Here is a 19,550-nt window from a genome sequence, read left to right on the forward strand (position 1 = left end):
TCACTTGCTTTCCCCCCCCCCCACCCCATCCCCTTCACCAAACAAGGAGGTTGGAGAAAAGGAGAGTACTCTAGCCTGTCCACAGTTGCCAGTCCCAGGCTGTGGCACCGTTGCATTCCTTTCAATGCGTACAAGACAATAAGCACTTGAGCATTCCAAAGGACAGGGGGTGGTTAGGAGGCAAACAAAAGCAAAAGGTGTAAAACTGAGTAGTCCTCTCTTTCTAGCCAGAAAGGATTCTTGCAGTCACATCATTTCCTACTTAGAAAGCCCTTCACTTAGCAGCAAGGTTATTTATCCCAATTGGGGTTATTTATTTATTTTTTTAGAAGATGTATTGGCTGCCCAATACCCTGACGTTCCTCAGGGTAACTCTGGGTGGCTTACAATCATAAAAAAATTAAAACTGTACAAAGTATAAGCAAAATACATATAAAATAAAGCATACAGCAGCCCAATTAAAAGATGGGGAGGGTGGGAGCAGGATGGGATCTGTTGTTAATCAGTCAACTGTGGTGTTATTAAGCAAGCACACTACCTAAAGCCTCAAATAATCAGAGGCAGGAGCTTAGTTCATGGATCATGCTGAGTCAGTTTATTTTATTATTTATTTATTTTGAGGACCCAGATTGTTGGGGGCAATATGCTGACTCTGTAAACTGTTTAGAGAGGGCTATAAAACACTGTGAAGCAGTATATAAGTCTAAGTGCTATTGCTATTTTATTTTAGAAAATTTATATTGCCGCCTGCTCACACATGCCTATTTTGTTCAGTCACGGCCTGTGAATATAATCTAGTGGTCAAATTTGCACTTAATGTTCACTGTCCCAGGCTATTGACATGGATAACAATTCTTAAGAGTGCTGAATATGAGTGTGAAATTGATATGAAATAGTGCTACCTCAATATAGCCCTGCTGGTCAATGAGGAGATTTTCAGGCTTCAAGTCTCGGTAGATAAGATCTAGTGAGTGCAGGTACTCAAAAGTCAACACAATCTGAGCGGCATAGAACCGGGCATGAGGTTCACTGTAAAAAACAACAACAGGAAAACAGGGAGAAATATTTTCATTACTTATTTCCAAATGTCAGTTAGCTTTCTTTCTACACCAGGGGTGTCAAACTTGATTTCATTGACGGCCACATCAGGGTTGTGTTTGACCTTGGGAGGCGGTGGTGGGGGAATGGCCGGGAGGGCCATGGCCAGCTTGACATCACTCATTGAGGCTCCATTTTCAGTCGTGATAGCCTCCTATAGCCTTCTGCCAGCAAAAGCGGAGCCCGTGGAGACTGCGCGCAGCCCGCCCAGGCTCCATTTTTGGCCACATCAGCCTCCTCGTGCTCCATTTTTACTGGCAGAGGGCTGCAGGAGGCCATTGCAGCCAATAATGGAGCCTCGGTGTGCCATGCGTGCCTTCCCCGAGCTCAGTTTTTCCTGGCACAGGGCTGCAGGAGGCTGTCGCGGCTGAAAATAGAGCCTGAGAGGGCCACATGTGGCCCTCCTGAGTTCCGTTTTGCTGGCAGAGGCACCGCGGGCTGGTCCTTCGATGTTTCCAGGGCTGCCCTACGGGCCAGATCTAAGCACCCTGGATCCAGTCCATGGACCTTGAGCTTGACACCCCTGTTCTATATTCTTCCCCAGGCACTAACAAGGAGCCAGATGTTCCTTTTCCCTTTTTAAATACAAACTTAACTTTTCCATCAACTGTCTCAGAAGAGCAGTTCTAAACTAAAGTTTTTGTCTTACTGACTTTGCCAATGTTATGCCCAAATCAATCAATATCATTTGATGAAAAGTGTTAAGCTCCAGTGATCCTACCAGGCTTGGCCATCTAGCCATAAAACAGTTTCTATCCTATTTTTTGACTTTATCTCAAAATGCATAACTCTGTATCAGAGATTAGCAGGGTATGCCAAAAAATTCATAGATTTTTCCCAGATATACTTAAGTACAAGGTGAAAGAAACTGGAAAAATGATTATTGGGTTTGCTCCCTCCTTTAATACCTGGGAATCAAATATAAGAACTACAATACCCAGTTCCTTTGTTCCCACTAGCATAATTCCATCCCTGTAGGGAATACACTTACCTGAACCTGCCAATCCGTCGTAGGTGGGAGAACATCTCACCACCTGGGATGTATTCCATCACCATGTACAGATTTGTATTATCCTGTAATTGAATGCAGAAATAAACTAAGAGTGATAATAACAAGCAGCACTTTGTTCCTCCCTTCACCTCTGATGATTCCAGATACACAACTAATCAATTATTACAAAAAGACAACCCACCTTTCTAAAGTAATGCAGTAATGTGCAGAAAGAGGAAGGAAGACTTTCTTGTAAACAGAATTAATTATCTTGCAAACTGGTGCAAGCAATGAATCCAAGTATCTTGCTTTATAGTTACAAAGGAAATCCCCCCACTCCATTATTTTTACAACGCCTATGGATCTAAGCTGGCTACAGAGCAGATTTTACTGCTTAGAATTCAATATCAATAAGTTTTACCTCTTTTGTTATGGCTAATTTACTAGAGATATGACAAACAATTCAATCTTACAAATGTTCCAACTCAGGAATTAGATCGATCTGATTTTACCAGAAACATTCCAAGCTAGTTTACAGAGTACTCCAACCTTCATTTTGCTGTTGGAATAGCCAATTGTTCCAGAAATGGAACATTTTGCATTGTTTACTTTTCTCCAATCTTTATATGTTTAATTTTACTTTCCATCTATTCCCTTTGTGTATAAATGCATTGTTCCTGCCCCACCAGCAATGTCTACACTTGAAAACCTGGGAATACACACACGCACACACACACACACCCAAAACATTTCTTTTTTATTCAAGTTATATGGCCACACAATCCAAAAACAAGTCAGAGCAACTAACAAACAACTTAAAAAACAATAATAAAAACACATGGGAGAAACAGAAAAAAATTGGTAGAAGACACCAATCAATATAATACAGTGCCTTTAGAAATAGATTCATTCAACACTCTGGCCCGTCATGCACAGTTTTTCCACAACCTTAATAAAAGCCAATAGGGCTATCCAATTTTGGGAGGTTGGGGGGTGGGGCAACATGCTGTTCCAAAGGGTAGGTACCATATCAGAGAAAGGATTCTTCCTGGATTGCATTAGTTGCCGTTGCTTGTTGAACGCACCCAGAGCATATCAATTTTGTTGGAAACTCCGTTCTATTTAAATAGTGTAAAGTGATGTGCATTATCCCCAAACCCAGTAAATTTTTCTTATACAGAAATTGGGTCTGAGTTGTATGCAACTAACAAAAAAACACTCTAGAGGTTGCAGATAAATGAAGGTCAACTAAGTCTGCAGCAGCTGTGAAAAATGCAAATTTTCCACTAGGAATCATTAGAAATGAGACTGAAAATAAAACTGTCAATAATTGGGATATTGCTAGGCGTCAAGCAGTAAATTTAATAAAAACAGCAATATTATATTTTACAATTACAGCTGCTATGTTTAAAAAAGTGATATAACAGAGTTGGAATAAGTACAAATGAGGATAACTAAACGATCAAAGAATTCAAATATTTTCCCTTTGAAGGCTAGAATATTAGACATGTTAAATCAGACATGGCATGGACAAAGTGGACAGGCTTTCTTTTCCTCACATACTCAAAACACTAGAGCCAGAGGTAATCTAACAAAGAAAGTGACTTTTTGGAATTAAATATTATAAGACATGATCATGACCACCAGGAACACAAATAAATAAATAGACAACAAATTGAGTATGGGCTATCAAATACCAATTTTAGGGTAACAATGGAGGACGAGGGATATGTCACCCTCAATTGTCTATGTGACACCAGTGATATCTGGAGGCCATTATGAAAAACAGAATGTTGGACTAGAATAGACCTTGGCTTGATAACTACAGGTAGTCCTCACAACCATTTGTTCAGTGACCATTTGAAGTTTCAAAGGCACTGAAAAAAGTGACCATTTTTCACCCTTATGAGTATTGCAGCATTGCCATGGTCACATGATCAAAATTCAGATGATTGGCAACTTACTTTTGTTTATAACAGTTGCGGTATCCCTGAGTCAGGTAATCACCTTGTGCAACCTTCTGACAAGCAAAGTCAATGGGGAAGCCAGATTCACTTAACAAACAGGTTACTGAAGTAATTCAGTCAACAACTATGGGAAGAAAGTTTGTAAAATAGGGCAAACTTCACTTATCTTGCTTAGGGATGAAAATTTTGGTCAGTTGTGGTTGTAAGTCGAAGACTACCTGCATTCTATGTCCTTAATGCTACTGCGTCCTTAAGAAGTAGCATAAGAACCCATTGATTACCACTTCTATTTCAGTTCTACACATTATTACACAGTTCAGTTATTCTCACCCACAATGGGACAAATTAAATATGCAGAGATACATTTTAATGTAAGACTTCAGTCCTAAATATTGCTGTTAGTGACTAATTACTAAATAAACAATTGTTTAGAATCAACTTTCAATCCTTATCTCTAGAGTCAACAGATGTTATATAACATACAAGGCTTGTACATCATGTGTCTCACCAAGGAGTTTTGTGCAGACTGGAGGGTGTTTTTAACAAAGTAATATATTCACTATTACCCACTGCCCCAAAAGATGTACTGCCAAGCATCTCGAAGCATAATCACCACCTCCAGCACTGCTATTACTTCGTTAGCTACAGTGGTGGAATGCTGCTGTTTTAACAACTGGTTCGGTGAGCGTGCGCTTGCATGCAGCACTGAAAATGGAGCATTTAGAAGCTCAGCTGCTTACCTTCCAAGTCAGCAACGGTAAGTAGAACAGTGGGGGTGGGGAATCAACTGTGTCGCGCGATTGAGATGAGCTACAAAGCAGGAAATAAAAAACAGGATAGGGCGGGGGCGGGGCCAACTGATCGTTGGAACTACTGTTCGTGTGAACCGGTCCGAACCGGCAGCATCCCACCACTGGTTAGCTATGGAAAAGCAGATTGGCAGGAAGATATTCCTTTAGAGATCATGGTGATTTTTAATTTATCAATGTGGCCCTTTCCTCTCTACAAGTTGTACAGTTCTGATACTGCATAAACTATGTACAACATCTCAGGCAAATTGAGTCATTTACACTGGTATTTTATTGTCAAGGACTGCAATGCTTGGGGAAATAACTAGCACTGATCTCAACTGGGCATATTTTCAAACAAGTATTTAGCTCATAATCTTAGCTCAAGGTTGTGCAGAAGGTAGATCAGGATGTTTTGGTAAGCTTTTTGATGATGTCCAATAGATAAAGATGACTTGTTGCTCCTAGATGTTTAATAACTCTCCTTCAGTCATAAATTAAAATATTGGAATAAAATATAAAATGTTTGGACAAAGGAAGTGATTAACCCAGAGAGGATTTTTGTTTGGAAAGGCCATGAGCTTGTTGTTCCAGGACACATTCTTGGACTCATAAGTCTTTCATGTTAGATCTATTCTTCTGCATCTGGTGGACCTCAAGGTTTTTAGCAAAGCCCAGATACAATATCAAGACAGGTTAGCCCATCTTATGTGATAAACATGGAGAATACTAGAAGGATTTTAAAACTCATGTTGTACTTTACAGCAAAGATAGGTTGAGCTTAATGGCTTTTTATAATCTGGTCTGACAGGTGGGTTAAGTAATAGAAACCCTTAGAGCAGACCTGTCAAACTGGCAGCCCGCGGGCCGGATGCGTTACACACAGACTGGCTCTGCAAAGGCAAAAAAATCACAATACGTCACGGTACATCACTTGATGCAACTGAATTTGACATCTGTGCCTTAGAGCATTTTGAATGGTCAAGCCTGTAAAGCAGTATGATGTCATGTTACGTATCCTAAACCCATATGCTCACTATGGCGGTTTCATATTGGTCATTTCAAAGTTTTTTTCCCCCCTAGGCTGCCACTATGAAATCATCACTAAGACATTTTATACACATTTCAGAATGTTGCACATTCATTTCAGGGGCAGACTTATTTCCAGGATTGACACTTCAACATTGAATAACACTGTTATTTCCCTTCTACTGCATGCAGAAAATTTATGATGAGTATAAGTTTTGCTAAATGTTTGAATGTGTTTTAATTGCAAAGGACACTACGTGAAGACACTCACTCTGTTCATCTGCTCACTGCCTCTAGAAAGGAAAATTCTTCCTTGGAGCCAAATTTCTGATGACTTTAGAGCAACAGATGTTCAGAGAATTACGAATCCAGCAGGGGAGAGAGAAAGACTGTTACTTGACATCACCTACCTTGAAAGAATACTCTAGCCTGACAAGGAATGGGAAGTTCACAGCCTGAAGAATGCGTTTTTCATTGAGGGTGTGCTCAATCTGCTTCAGTTTAACAACCTACAATACAGAAACAAGATCAAGTCAGGTACAACTTCCTCTTCAATCCTGCTTTGCAAAGCAAAGATCATCAGCACGTCCAGACTTACTTTCTGCTTATCAAGGATTTTCATGGCAAAATAATTTCCAGAGTCCTTGTGCTTCACAAGCATCACCCTTCCGAAAGAGCCTGTACCCAGGGTCTTGAGCCGGTCGAAATGATCCAAACTGGATGTGTTCTGCAAAAAGGAGAAAGATGGAGAAATGGCTTCGTATAACAGGCTATAGCTACTACATTTGGAGAGACAAAGCTTCAAGTTGTGGGATGATTAGGTTTTGTCTGATTGATAGCCCACTTCCTTTGCTATATTATAGGTGGTTTCAAAGGCCTCCAACACTTCTATGTTCGGGCCAAGTGTTCAACTATTATTTTCATCTATTATCAATCTCTTATGTAGGATTTGGAAGAGTTAGGCTTCTACCACTAGAGGGCACAAGATGTAAATCCTTTCAGTAGGCTAGTAGGACAAACAGTACAAGCAAACTTAATCCGCCAAGAATAGATAAATATATATTTTAGCTCTAGCCAAAAACACTTATCAAATAGTAAAATAAGACCACCACAACCTGGAGTCTGTAGTCTAACAGCATAATAAATCCCAATGCGCTAGTTAGGCAACCAGGCTAGATAGTGGAACAGAGAGAAAAGACTCTGAGGTTGAGAACTACATTTTGTTACTTAGAACATGGTCTGCGGGCAACTGAATATTTTTGAACAGTTTGTATCATTTGTCCACTCCTGGTACATGCAACCATCCTGATAAACACTGCTGATTCTTAGTGACAGGTAACTTCTACAAACTAAATTTATGGAAAATAATGTCCTTCAAAGAGAAAAAACATGTTATATATTTCAAGATTATTTACATATAAAACACTAAACAAAATCACAATTAAATCACAAGATCAGGAATCTGAACCATGGGTAAATTTTTAATTGTACAGATAGCCTCAATTATTTAATATAGTACTCACTCCCATATAGGCCTTTATTTATTTAGGAAATTTATATGGTCCCCATCTCATATACACAACTCTGGGCAGCTAACAATTAAAGCAGAATAAAAATAATAAAAACAACCAGAATAAATAATAACAGAAATAGCATAAGACAGCAGCCAAAAACTCTCTGTCTAACCAGAAAACAGGCTCACTCCTAAACACTCACAAAACATATTTGTCACATCCCCAGGCTTAATAACAAAGCTGTGTTTTTAGTGACTTGTGAAAGGCCAGTAGAATAATTTCTGAGTGGGTGATGTTCCAGGGGATGAGTCTCAAGGGAGAAACAACACTTCTTCTGGGTCCCAACAGATGACTTTTTCTCAGGCATGGGACCCAGAATATGCCTCTCTTGCTAGATTTAACAGGATACAAATGCCCCAGTGGAGAGATGCTCCAGTAAGTAGCCTGGCCCCAAGTTAGGAAGGGTTTTTATAGGCAACCACCAGCAACCTGAAATGCATACTGGTATCCTTTCAACTGAACTGACTGATGGGGGGTAGGATCATTTTTTTTCATATAGACGACAGTACATGTTGGATTATTCTGTTATGAAATAAATGAAACCATTTCCAAAATTTGGAAAAGTGGATTTTGTTTCCTTTGTGTATCAGTTGGACCCATATAAGCTCTCATAAAGATAATGCAAAGATTCAAAATATCTGGAAGAAGATGAGTACCTTTTCATTAAACTATACATCTACAGTCATGGCACTGGTTTTTAAGTGTGCCAGCATTCTATAAGGCAACATTAGAATTCTTGACACACTTGTTTAAATGCAGTTTCAGTCCAATGGAAATGTAATAATGTGTGGTTCCCTCTACATACCCATTGTCATTTTTAAATTGGGCTGAAGAACAATTTTCATTTCATTATTCCTACAGACAAAAAAAAAGAGTTGACTATGAGAAATGCAAGGCACCACCATACCTGTGATGGATTCTCCCATTTCTTAAGGAATTCTTCTTTGGCTTTTGCAAGAAACTCTTTCACTGTAAGAAAGCAGAGGGGAAGAAACAATGTTGAAAAGGAAGAAAGATGCTCGAAGACCTCAACTGTTGAACAATATAAATCAAGGAGACTTCAGTGGGAAGCAAGAGTCTCTTTTTAACAAGGTTCTCTCTCACTCCTTTGAGTGGCATATTAATGAATACTAGATTCATTCAATAGACCAAAATGAGCCTCTTTTAACAAGTCTGACTTGTAAGGAGTTATTGTTTCCAAGACTGTAGAAAATAGCATACACAGATCTCTCCAGGATTCAGCTAGTATACTCTGGATCAGAAATGACCAACGACTGATCTATGGCTGAACACATGATAAAGACTTACCTATTAAATCCATACTACTCTAAGAGCCCCAAATCCAATCCAAATAATTGAAAAAGCTCCACTGTAATCAGCTCTGTTCTAGATTACAATTGCTGGTCTATAGGCCTATCAGCATAATACTTAATGGGTTAAATGATACATGTTGTAAAAATATGGATGGCCATTAGAATGGCTGGAAAAAGCTACAGAAAACATTAATTCTTTGACATTGATTTTTGCAGCTCCAATGGTATGTCCTAATATTGGGAAGGTATCAGCATTTATTTATTTATTAGAAACTCCCCCAGAGATGCCACCAAGATGATAAATAAACCAAAGTACAGGTAGTCCTTTACTTACGACCACAATTGAGCCCAAATTTATTGTTGCTAAGCGAGACATTTGTTAAATGTGAGTTTTGCCCCATATTACGACCTTCCTTGCCACAGCTGTTAAATGAAACACCGCAGTTGATAAGTTAGTAATCCAATTGTTAAGTGAATCTGGCTTTCCCATTGACTTTGCTTGTCAGAAGATTGCAAAAGGCGATCCGGCACCCAGGGATGCTTCAACGGTTATAAACAAAAGTCAGTTGCCAAGCACCTGAATTTTTATCTCATGACCATGGGGATGCTGCAATGGTCATAAGTGTGGAAAAATGGTCATAAGTCACTTTTTCAGTGCCTTTGTAACTTTGAACGGTCACTAAACGAGGTAGGTCAAGGACTACCTGTACATTAAAATGCCATTTAAAACTACAAATCAACTTGTAAAAAAATTTAGGATTGCCTTACTTGGTTTTCAAAATGCCGAGAGAACAAAAACCAATCTTATCTCTTCTTACACGTCCATGTTCCCCACATGCCACATAGAGTTTCAGGGATCCCAGCCATTTAATCAAGAGCAGGCAACTACTACAGTCTGAACAAGTGAGGTAGAGACACTTTGAGCTCTCACCCAGGTTTCAGAAAACAAGCGAATGAACAGGATTAAAAATGCAATGGTGAATCCACTAGCTATTTAAGACTAAAAAGCTTTTCTTCATATATTTTTTTCTCAGAATGGCAATTGCCAAATTCAAAACTTGGAATTTGATACAACTGCTTTTACAACTGGAAGTTTCATGAATACGTTCCTTCTTTAAGGAAATTTTCATGACAGACCCTATCATTTATTTATTTTTGAACTTGCAGTTATGGGGCATCTTCTAGAAATGAATTTCTCAGAAAAATCTGAGCATGCACAGATTCTTCTGGAACTCATTCAATACTTCCAAACTGTTGAGAAAAATGGAAGTATCTGCAACTAAAATGTTCCTTTTAAGCATTTAGCAGTCACCACAAATTCATGGAAAACAGCAACTGCAGCAATATGTTTAAAGCAATAATTAGATATCATATCATGATGTGTTTGTGTGTGGAAATATACATTCTATCAAATTATAAGGCTACACAGGTGGGGCTGATTAACATAGTTTAATTTTGAGAAAGCATACTCATAAAGAAAGATGAACTCCCAATAAAACAGAATCCTGGAAGATTCAGGACAGACAAAAGGAACATTTTATTTTTATACTGCACATAATTAAAGTTTGGAATCTGCTACCACAAGCTTGACTGGCTGCAAAAATGGTTTGGACCAATTCTGAAGGCCACATGTTGGAAGACTAGTGGGCTTCCTTGTGCAACTGGTTGGCCACTATGAGAACAGAAAGCTGGACTAGTTGAGTCAGAGATCTCATCCAGCAAGCCATTGGTTATGCACTTATGTTTCTAAAGCAATGACTATAGTAGTGGGAATTCCAGAACTAGACAAGCTTTCCAAAAACCATTTGAGGGTATGATGGAGAGGAGAAATCTTTCTTCCTAAATAGTAGGAATCCAAAAATCCCAGCCCCTTTTCTCTGCTTTAATTATACCACAATAAAATAAACATAATTAATGTTGTTACTTTTATGTGCAAATCTGGAAGAGAAATAAAGCCCACAACCTAATTACTTAAATTATTTAAAACTACTACTTAAACAATTTGGGTTGGTTATAAGACAAATAATCATATCTTCATTTTGTCCATTATGTAAGCTTTATATTGTTCTTGATTATAAAATGTTGGGTTTTGCCATGAAATAGTCAACGTTTATGGAGATCTGCCAGCCTAAGAAGAATAGGCTTTAGAAAGCAAAGGGTGTAGCTGTAGGCTGAGTCTGTACAGCTTAAGCGATCAGGCAACTAACTCCTCATGTCAAAGTCTCCATCTGAGCAACGGCATCTTGCCAATGTTACAATTAGGAAATGGAAGACAAATTTTACCAGACAAAACTGAGTAGTACTGCTTGAATAGTAAGGGGTGCAATCTATTTACGCTCACATTACTGTATTAAGGAAGTCTCCAAACCATAGTTATTCTATATATATTAACTTAGAAGTTGAATCCTCAGGGGCCCTCTATTAGGGACAAACATATTATAGTTTACTTAAAATGGTCTGGAGCAGTAAAAAAAAAGTCCTTTCCAGTTCTATACTGGATACAGAAACATGGCCTGGAAGTACATTCCCAAAACCCTGACTCTCTTTTTTTCACCCACGTACATTTTCTCTTCACTTACTGAAAGAGATTTCTGCTGCCATTATTATTGCTAGAAAAAAGGGCTTTTCCTATATCAAAGGACTGCACTTTCTTCCAATATGAAACCCAGAAGGCAAAAAACAAAACCTTAAAATACCTGCTTTTGCAAGATTTGCAACAAGCCAGCTGGCTGCCTTAAAGAACAATGCTGCTGAGCACAATCAGTGATGTTTCCACCCTAGTCCTCCCAATTCCTCCACAATGCAGCAGAGAAGTTTTCCTGAGACATGCAGACATTTAGCTGCAGTTCACAGCCAGTCTGGCCTACTTTTATCTTTTTTACTTATAGAGAGAGACACTAGCCTACACTTTCTTGCACAGCCTTTTTTCCCCGTTCCTCAAAGCATTTTTTTTCAGTTACAAAGAAAAACCAGGTATTTTGTTCTCTTGTGCATGCTCTTTCTATGCTTAGGCTCCGTATGACCCATCCGGATTAGCAGTTCCCTTTTCTACCTCAGGTCATTCACTTTTTTTTATAACCAGAGCAGTGGTGGGATTCAATTTTTTTTTACTACTGGTTCTATGGGCATGGCTTGGTGGGTGTGGTGTGGTTTGGTGTGCATGGCAGGGGAAGGATACTGTAAAATCTCCATTCCCTCCCCACCCCACTAACCTGCTTTCCAGCTCCGTTCTCCTATGCAGGGCAACAAAAAAAAGACCCAGCCAATCAGCTGGGACTTGGGAGGCAGAGAATGGATTGGGGCGGGGCCAGTCAGAGGTGGAATTTGCTAGTTCTCAAAATTTCCACTATTGGTTCTCCAGAACTGGTCAGAACCTGCTGAATACCACCTCTGAATCAGAGGGACCTGAGTTTATGGCAAAATATCACAAGCCTTAAGGCCAGACTCAACACTGGGTCTAATCTGACTCCCACCTTAGGCACAACATGAAGCAACTTCCAACTAAACCCTCACATATATTCTCTTACTATCTTAGCAGGGGAAGAATTGAACCATTGTGAGTCATAAGATTCAGCAGTATATAAATTATCAACCAGACTCCTTAGCAGCTACTGTAAGCAGTTGGACAGAGCAGTTGGACAGAGTAGGAAAGTTGGGAAGAGAAACTCCTCACGTTTGAGTTCAGTCCACAACGAAGTTCGTGCTACTTGGTCACAAAAGTTCAGAAACATCATTGTATACAAATATATGTCTTCATAATAAAAATACATTCATAAAGATGAAATGCTTAAGAATAAGATATTCCCTTTTCCTCCATTATATATGAGCCAGGATTCTTAACATTCAGATGGCCAACCAGGATAAAATAAAGACCCAGAAATCTGCTGTAAGCGACTGATCCCCCTGCCGTTCATTTGTAATTTATTCTTTATTTTATTTTGGAACACAATCTTACCTTAAGACATTGATTGTGATCACATAACCCTCTTAAGCTGGCTCCTGAAAAATCCCTTTTCTTAGTTTGCCCATTTCATTGGATCACAGACCTAAAGAGGCTGACTTTGCAGAACTGTCTATTCCTCACCCCACAACACAAAGAAAAACAAAGCAATGATCACACATAAGGTTAATAATAAAGCAAGCTTCACACATTGTGAATGCAGTTATTCCTTAACTAATCTGGGGTAAGCATGTGGTATAAATCATGTCAAGATTTATTTTCTATGGTCTAACAAACTATTCAATAACAGGGGGTTTCCCACACAATCCAGATATTATGCAATGTTCCCCCAGCTTTCATCTATGTTGTCACAGTCATTGTGGTGTAGCAGACAGAGTTGAACTTGGACCAAAAATATTTACACCTACGCTCAACAGTATTCTCAGCCTCAGGAAGAGGACACTTGTTAAAGCTACAGCCTTAGTTTTGGACAAAAAAATCTGTTCATCTCGCATATGCTGTCTTGACTCTGGGCAGGATAAACATGTTCGTAGGCAAGCACTTATTTATATTATTATTTTTAAAATAAATTTTATTAAGTTTCCAAATTTTAAAAACATAAAATAAAACTTTATACATTGTTATCAACATCAAGATATCTTTATATTCTTATTATACTGCATCTTGGAAAATGGGAGTCTCCTCCCAAATGAAATATGCATTGTAGTTAAATGTGTAATGTACAGTATCGTTCTTTGTGACTACAATGCGTAACTCAGACATAAATACAGTATGTTAAGGATTGCCTCTCTCCAGCATTAAATACAAAGGTGTATGTATGTATTTGCTCCAAGGGCCGCAGATGATTGTCAAGTAAAGTGCTGGGAGCTTCAGATAATAATGGGCAAGGCCAGAACAGCAATTATATTTTATTGTGACTCACAACTTAATTTTAAATACCAGTTATATTATTTTTCTCTAAACACATATTTAATGTGATACACACACACACACTCACACACACGTGTTAATAATTATATTATTATACAAATGATAATTTAAAATTTTTTTTGAAGGTCTCTGCAGGCCACAAGTTGCCATAGAGTAGTACCTCAAGCTGTACACTCTGATCTAGTCCAGTATTGTTTTTCCAACAAGGGCAGACTCAATAATTATTCCATACTGTTTGTCGACGGGACTCTGGCAAGCAGAGATATAATCTGTTTACAATCTGTATGATTTACAGCTATTAATAGATTTACCTGCAATATACGATACTGTTTTGGGAAACAACTAGCCAAATTTCCTGCAGTGAATCTCTTGAGTTCACTACCCATTGCATAAAACACTAATTAACTAAAATCTGTCCTGAATTTATTTGCTGTCATATTATTGTTCAGCCTCAAGTGATAATGTTCTGAAACAGGAATGCTTACTCTCTTATCTTCACAGGAATAATAAACGATCTTTAAGACTTTCTTTAAAGGCAGTTCCTACTAAAATGCATGATGTGTCTTCTCCATTTTCCAGTATCTGTGAATTTCTTTACTTTTCCCTATACATCCTTTTAAAATATATATTCTGAAATTAGACTTGAAATTGCATGGTATTCTGAGGGTAAGCCGACTACCAACATATAGGGTTAGTTTCATTTGCAATCCCTTTCATAATCAGTCCACTATGTGGCTTGTCCTTTTCAGCAGCACAATGCGCTGACCTAGTTCTTCATCGTCATAATGAGAAGAAGCGTTCAGGTAAGACAACGCTCCTTTTCTTTTCTTTTCTTTTCTTTTCTTTTGCCCTATCAGAGAATACTATGCATTTGCTAAACTTTGAATCTCATTTACCATTAAGCAGCATGTGTGAATTATCCAGCTTGAAGATTGCTTTGCAGAAACATTCAAACAGGCTATCCTTGACTTATGACTGGTTGCTTAATGATTGTTCAAAGTATGTGAGGGACTCCCAAAAGGTACTTATGACCTGGATTCAAAGTTCATAAGTCTGGCCCCCCTCCAAGTTATGTCATCACATTTTGGGTGCTCAGCCACATAGATCATTATTTACAGCATTCTGCTGCCAAGTGACAGTGATTTATGACAGTGATTTATAACCCCCAGAAAGCACATTTACATCCAGTTTCCGGCAAATGCTTACTGTGGCAATGGGTTCACTTACAACCACTATAAATTTTTTTATAAAATTGCACTGGTGACATGAGTGCCTTGACTTATGACCGTTATGACATCTGACAGAAATTCCAGGCTCCATTACAGCAGGAAGTGGACCTGTACTCTTTTGTGACCTTTTTCCTAGATGTTTTAGAACCCCAGTAGTCCATGCTACAATACAGTATTATTCAACTATATTTTTTTCCTTAATCTAAGATTCAATTCTAATTCCTTTTATTTCCCTAATTAATATCCTATGGTTTTATAATGTTTATTTTTAACACATCTGTTTTAAAAAAATTGTTTACTAAGTGATTGTTACCTTCTGTGTTAGCATCTTATAAATATTTTCTGAGCAGTGGAACACAGGCCCCACTTTCTATTACAAAGAGGGAGAGGAGGAGGGAGGGAGGGAGAGGGAGGGAGGAGAGGGAGAGAGAGAGAGATCTTAGAAAACACAGTTGTCATTGAAAAACATGTAACTCATCTGTGTAGATATTGTTTCAATAGAGAGCCCACATTCCTTACAAGTTGTTACTAGACTAAAATGTCTACAATTCTTAGCTATGTTAAAATATCCATAAATCTAGAAGGGTCCATCTGTATGAAAGCCAATGGTGACATCATATAAGAATCACGTAAGTCCTTATAAAACAAATTTTGCATTGTATTTCTAGCTGTAACAGGTAACACTGCTGTGGCCCATCTTTATCAGAAGGATTGGGACTCACATATCTTGCTTTCTAACCTACCCCAAATAACCCCCCACTCTATTAAAGACAGGGTGATTGGGACCGTTTTCAACTTGGAATGCAAGGTTTTGGATTCCTACAGGGATCGTTCAATCATTGCCAGTAACCCCATTACTTTATATGTGTGTATGTGTTGGTTTCACATAGTCTACTAATTCTAGGTGTGACTCCTCTCTTTGTTCCCCAAGAAAACAATGATTTGAATTTTGGAGGAGGTTAATAACAGCTGATCCCATATTGATTGTGCAAAGTCCAGTTGATGGACTCTCCCGCCCATATTTAAAATATAGAAGCTTCTGGATAGTAGAAAGCAAAAAGGGTAACTTGATAGCATTTATATGCTTAATAAATAAATATCACTAAAACTAGATATTTTAAAAACTAATTATAGAACAATACCAATACATTTTAACTATAAAAACAAATATGCAAATGAATTGTAAATGCACCGGTGCTCTTAGAGGCAGAGTAATGCTCTCAGGGTCCTACCAGAGACTGAGATAATATGCTTATGGAAATAATATTTATTTGACCACCAGAGGGCTCTTGTGCCTTTTCACCTAACTCTTGTTATCTCTATCCAGTGATGGGAGGGCCTGAATAAGATCTGCCAGCCATTTCAGTTCTAACAGACACCACACATTTTCAACCACTGCCAGAATTGCAAGCATTACAAAGGAATACCAGTACAACAAATGTTTCAGGAAAAGATTCAGCAAGCAAAAGAGCAGAAACATATAACATATGTCTCGTTTTAACAAAGTTGCAAAGAAGACTTTCCATAACACAATGTTCCCTTGCCCCAATGAAGTTGGTGGCACTCCACAAATAAAGGAAGCAAACATCAATGGAGATTTGACCTCACCCCTTTCCTAAGAGTATTTGGTATTTTTTAGCATTTATTTGATTTGTCAATCGCTTACAAGATACAGGTATAAGAATAAACATAGTTTTGAATACATGAGATAGATGCTTATAAGAAAAATAAAAAGAAACAATAGGACAGGGACAGTAGGCACAATTGGTGCACTTATGCACGCCCCCTACAGACCTCTTAGGAAAGGGGTGAGGTCAATAGTAGACGGTCTAAGGTTAAAGTTTTTGGGGAAGAAACCACAGTATTCCAGACACAGACCACTTTGTTGCTGAAGTCGTATTTTCTGCAGTCAAGTTTGGTTCGGTTAACCTTGAATTTGTATCTATTGTGTGCTCTTGTATTGTTATGGTTGAAGCTGAAGTATTCATTGACAGGTAGGACATTGCAATGTATGATTTTATATACTATACTTAGATCGGATCGAAGGCGGTGTAGTTCTAGGTTATCTAGGTCTAGAATTTCGAGTCTGGTGGCATAAGGTATTCTGCAATGAGTAGAAGAGCGGAGAACTCTTCTTGTGAAATATTTCTGGACTTTTTCAATTGTGTCAATATTGGATACATGATATGGGTTCCACAATAATGAGCTGTATTCAAGTATAGGTCTAGCAAAAGTTTTGTAGACCTATACTTGAGGACTGTAGGAGGCATGCATAAGCGCATCAACGTGCCTACCGTCCGTCCCTGTCCTATTGTTTCTTTTTTATTTTTCTTATTTGTATCCATTTCATGTATTCAAAACTATGTTTATACTTATAGCTATTATCTTGTAAGAGATTGACAAATCAAATAAATAAATAAGCCATCCAGGTCATGGTTGTCCCAAAGGTGCTTTTTTCAAGAGGCAATTGGACTTTCTGTTTTTTCTTTGAGGACATTTCGCTTCTTATCCAAGAAGCTTCTTCAGCTCTCTTCTTCAGGTCTTCAAAGAAAAACCAGAAAGTCCAGTTGCCTCTTTTCAAAAAAGCACCTTTAGGACAAAGGAAACAAACCTATTTCTGCTGGTTTGGCGAGACTCAACAAATCCACCATATGGATTAAACTAATCCTGTTTAATCTCACCAGAGCCTAATATAGTGATTTACCCCAAATAAGCCTCAGGGATAGTAATAATAATCCTTCAAAGCCACTGCTATCTACTTCATGTATCTAAACACAATAACTAGTTCATATACAGATAGACAATACCATCTTAATAAAAATACCAAGCAATAAAGCAGAACAATCACCTTTACTGCACTGATGATCACACAATCCTCTGAGTTCATGTTATTCCCCATGTGTATATATAATCTCTCACTGCACAGAAACTGTGATAATTAGATATATAATTTCAACCCTTCTTCTCTTTCCGTCAGCAAAAAAAAAAAAAAAAGCATAAGCTTTTCATCAAGAGAGTATCTTGTTCAGCATGCAGCACTACTCCAAGAAAGCTGCTGAAGCTGGTAAATCACCAATGATTCATATGTAATCTGAATAGGATTTTCATGAACCTGTTCTATCAAAAGCATAATTTACAGACCTACTTCATTTTTCTGCATCTCAGTTTGGAAGAATGTCTTCGAGGAGTGAGGACCAACCTATCATACATTCATCCATTTATGAAATCTGCTGTCCATCTTGCTATAAGGAGACTCTGGGCTGCTTACAACATTAAAATAAAATTATACCCATGTGTATGTGAATGTTCATTAGTGTATACACACACTATACCTATAAAATCACATTAAAATTGCAATAAAATACAAGTTATGATTGAAGATGGGAAGGGAGCAGTATATTGGGGGGTGGGGATGGGAACTGCTATTATATGTCAGTCAACCACCTCCAGTGTGATATTCCCCCATTGGGGCCTCAAGCCAACTGGCAGTCAGGTCTTTAGGTCTTGTGGAAAGTCCACTCCATAAAAACCACTCTATAAAGCCTTAGTAAGACCATACCTAAAGTACTGCATCCAGTTTGGTCACCACACTATAAAAAAGATGTTGAGACTCTAGAAAAAGTAGAGAGAAGAGCAACCAGGATGATTAGGGGACTGGAGACTAAAACATATGATGAACGGTTGCAGGAACTGGGCTTGGTTAGTCTAGTGAAGAGAAGGACCAGGGGACACAAGATAGCAGTGTTCCAATACTTGAAGGGCTACCACAGAGAAGAAGGGGGTCAAGTTATTTTCCAAAGCACCTGAAGGCCAGGCAAGGAATAATGGATGGAAACCGAACAAGGAGATTCAACTTGGAACAGCTTGCCTTCAGAAGTTGTGGGAGCTTCATCACTGGAAGCTTTCAAGAAGAGACTGGATTGCCATCTGTCAAAAATGGTGTAGGGTCTGCTTGGGTGGAGGGTTGGACAAATGACCTACAAGTTCCCTTCCAACTCTGTATCTAAGTCAGGAGGGTGGGAGCCAATCTCACCTCAGGAGCAGCATGTTCCAAAGGGCAAGGGCCATGGCAGAGAAGGTTCTTCTCCGGGACCCCACCAGTTGGAATTCCTTGATGGGACCCATAGCATTCCTTCTCCACCAGCATGGGTGGGGCGGGCTTGTCCCATAGGGGTGAGACGGTTCCTCAAGTAATCTGGACCCATACCATGCAAGGCTTTATAGATAATAACCAACGCCTTGAATTGTACCTGGAAGCAAACCAGCAGCCAGTGAAGCTATTGGAACAGTGGTTATAATGTCGGGCTCTTTAGGAGCCTCAAAGACTGCCCACGGTGCTGTGGTTTGCACTGGCTGAAGCTCCTGAATGCTCTCCAAGGGTAGCCCCATGTAGAATGCATTACAGTAGCCTAAATGTGAAATGATTAGGAGTTCAATGTCTGGAAATGTATGTTCTTGCACTTAAGTTGCTGTACAGCTTAAAAGCTGTAATGTTCTAGATCTAGATAGCATACTGTATTTGGTTAAAAAATAAAAAACAAATCAGCAAATGAAATGAACCTTGCACTATTAATAAAAATCTTAGTGTTCTTTAGAAAAAATAAATTTGTAATAAAGAAGCAGCTGACATATACTGTATATATCAAAGGAAACCAGCACCTCTTATTTTG

At 38.6% G+C, this 19,550-nt stretch overlaps 1 protein-coding gene across 8 annotated transcripts in view; it reads right to left on the bottom strand.

Annotated features, from left to right (window-relative positions):
• PRKACA (protein kinase cAMP-activated catalytic subunit alpha) overlaps positions 1–19,550 on the bottom strand; it is a 66,670-nt gene that overhangs the window by 10,768 nt on the left and 36,352 nt on the right. For all 8 annotated transcript variants that reach the window (XM_087924638.1, XM_087924634.1, XM_087924635.1 and 5 more), the window contains 5 exons: positions 8,355–8,416; positions 6,472–6,600; positions 6,284–6,382; positions 2,090–2,172; positions 903–1,029 (listed from right to left, as the gene is read on the bottom strand). In XM_087924638.1, the coding sequence (XP_087780764.1) occupies positions 903–1,029; positions 2,090–2,172; positions 6,284–6,382; positions 6,472–6,600; positions 8,355–8,416 (500 nt within the window). The remainder of the gene's footprint in view (positions 1–902; positions 1,030–2,089; positions 2,173–6,283; positions 6,383–6,471; positions 6,601–8,354; positions 8,417–19,550) is intronic.

This window comes from Pseudonaja textilis, chromosome 2, assembly GCF_049901715.1.
Source record: "Pseudonaja textilis isolate UNSWEBS1 chromosome 2, rPseTex1.2, whole genome shotgun sequence".
Classification (NCBI taxonomy): Eukaryota; Metazoa; Chordata; class Lepidosauria; order Squamata; family Elapidae; genus Pseudonaja; species Pseudonaja textilis.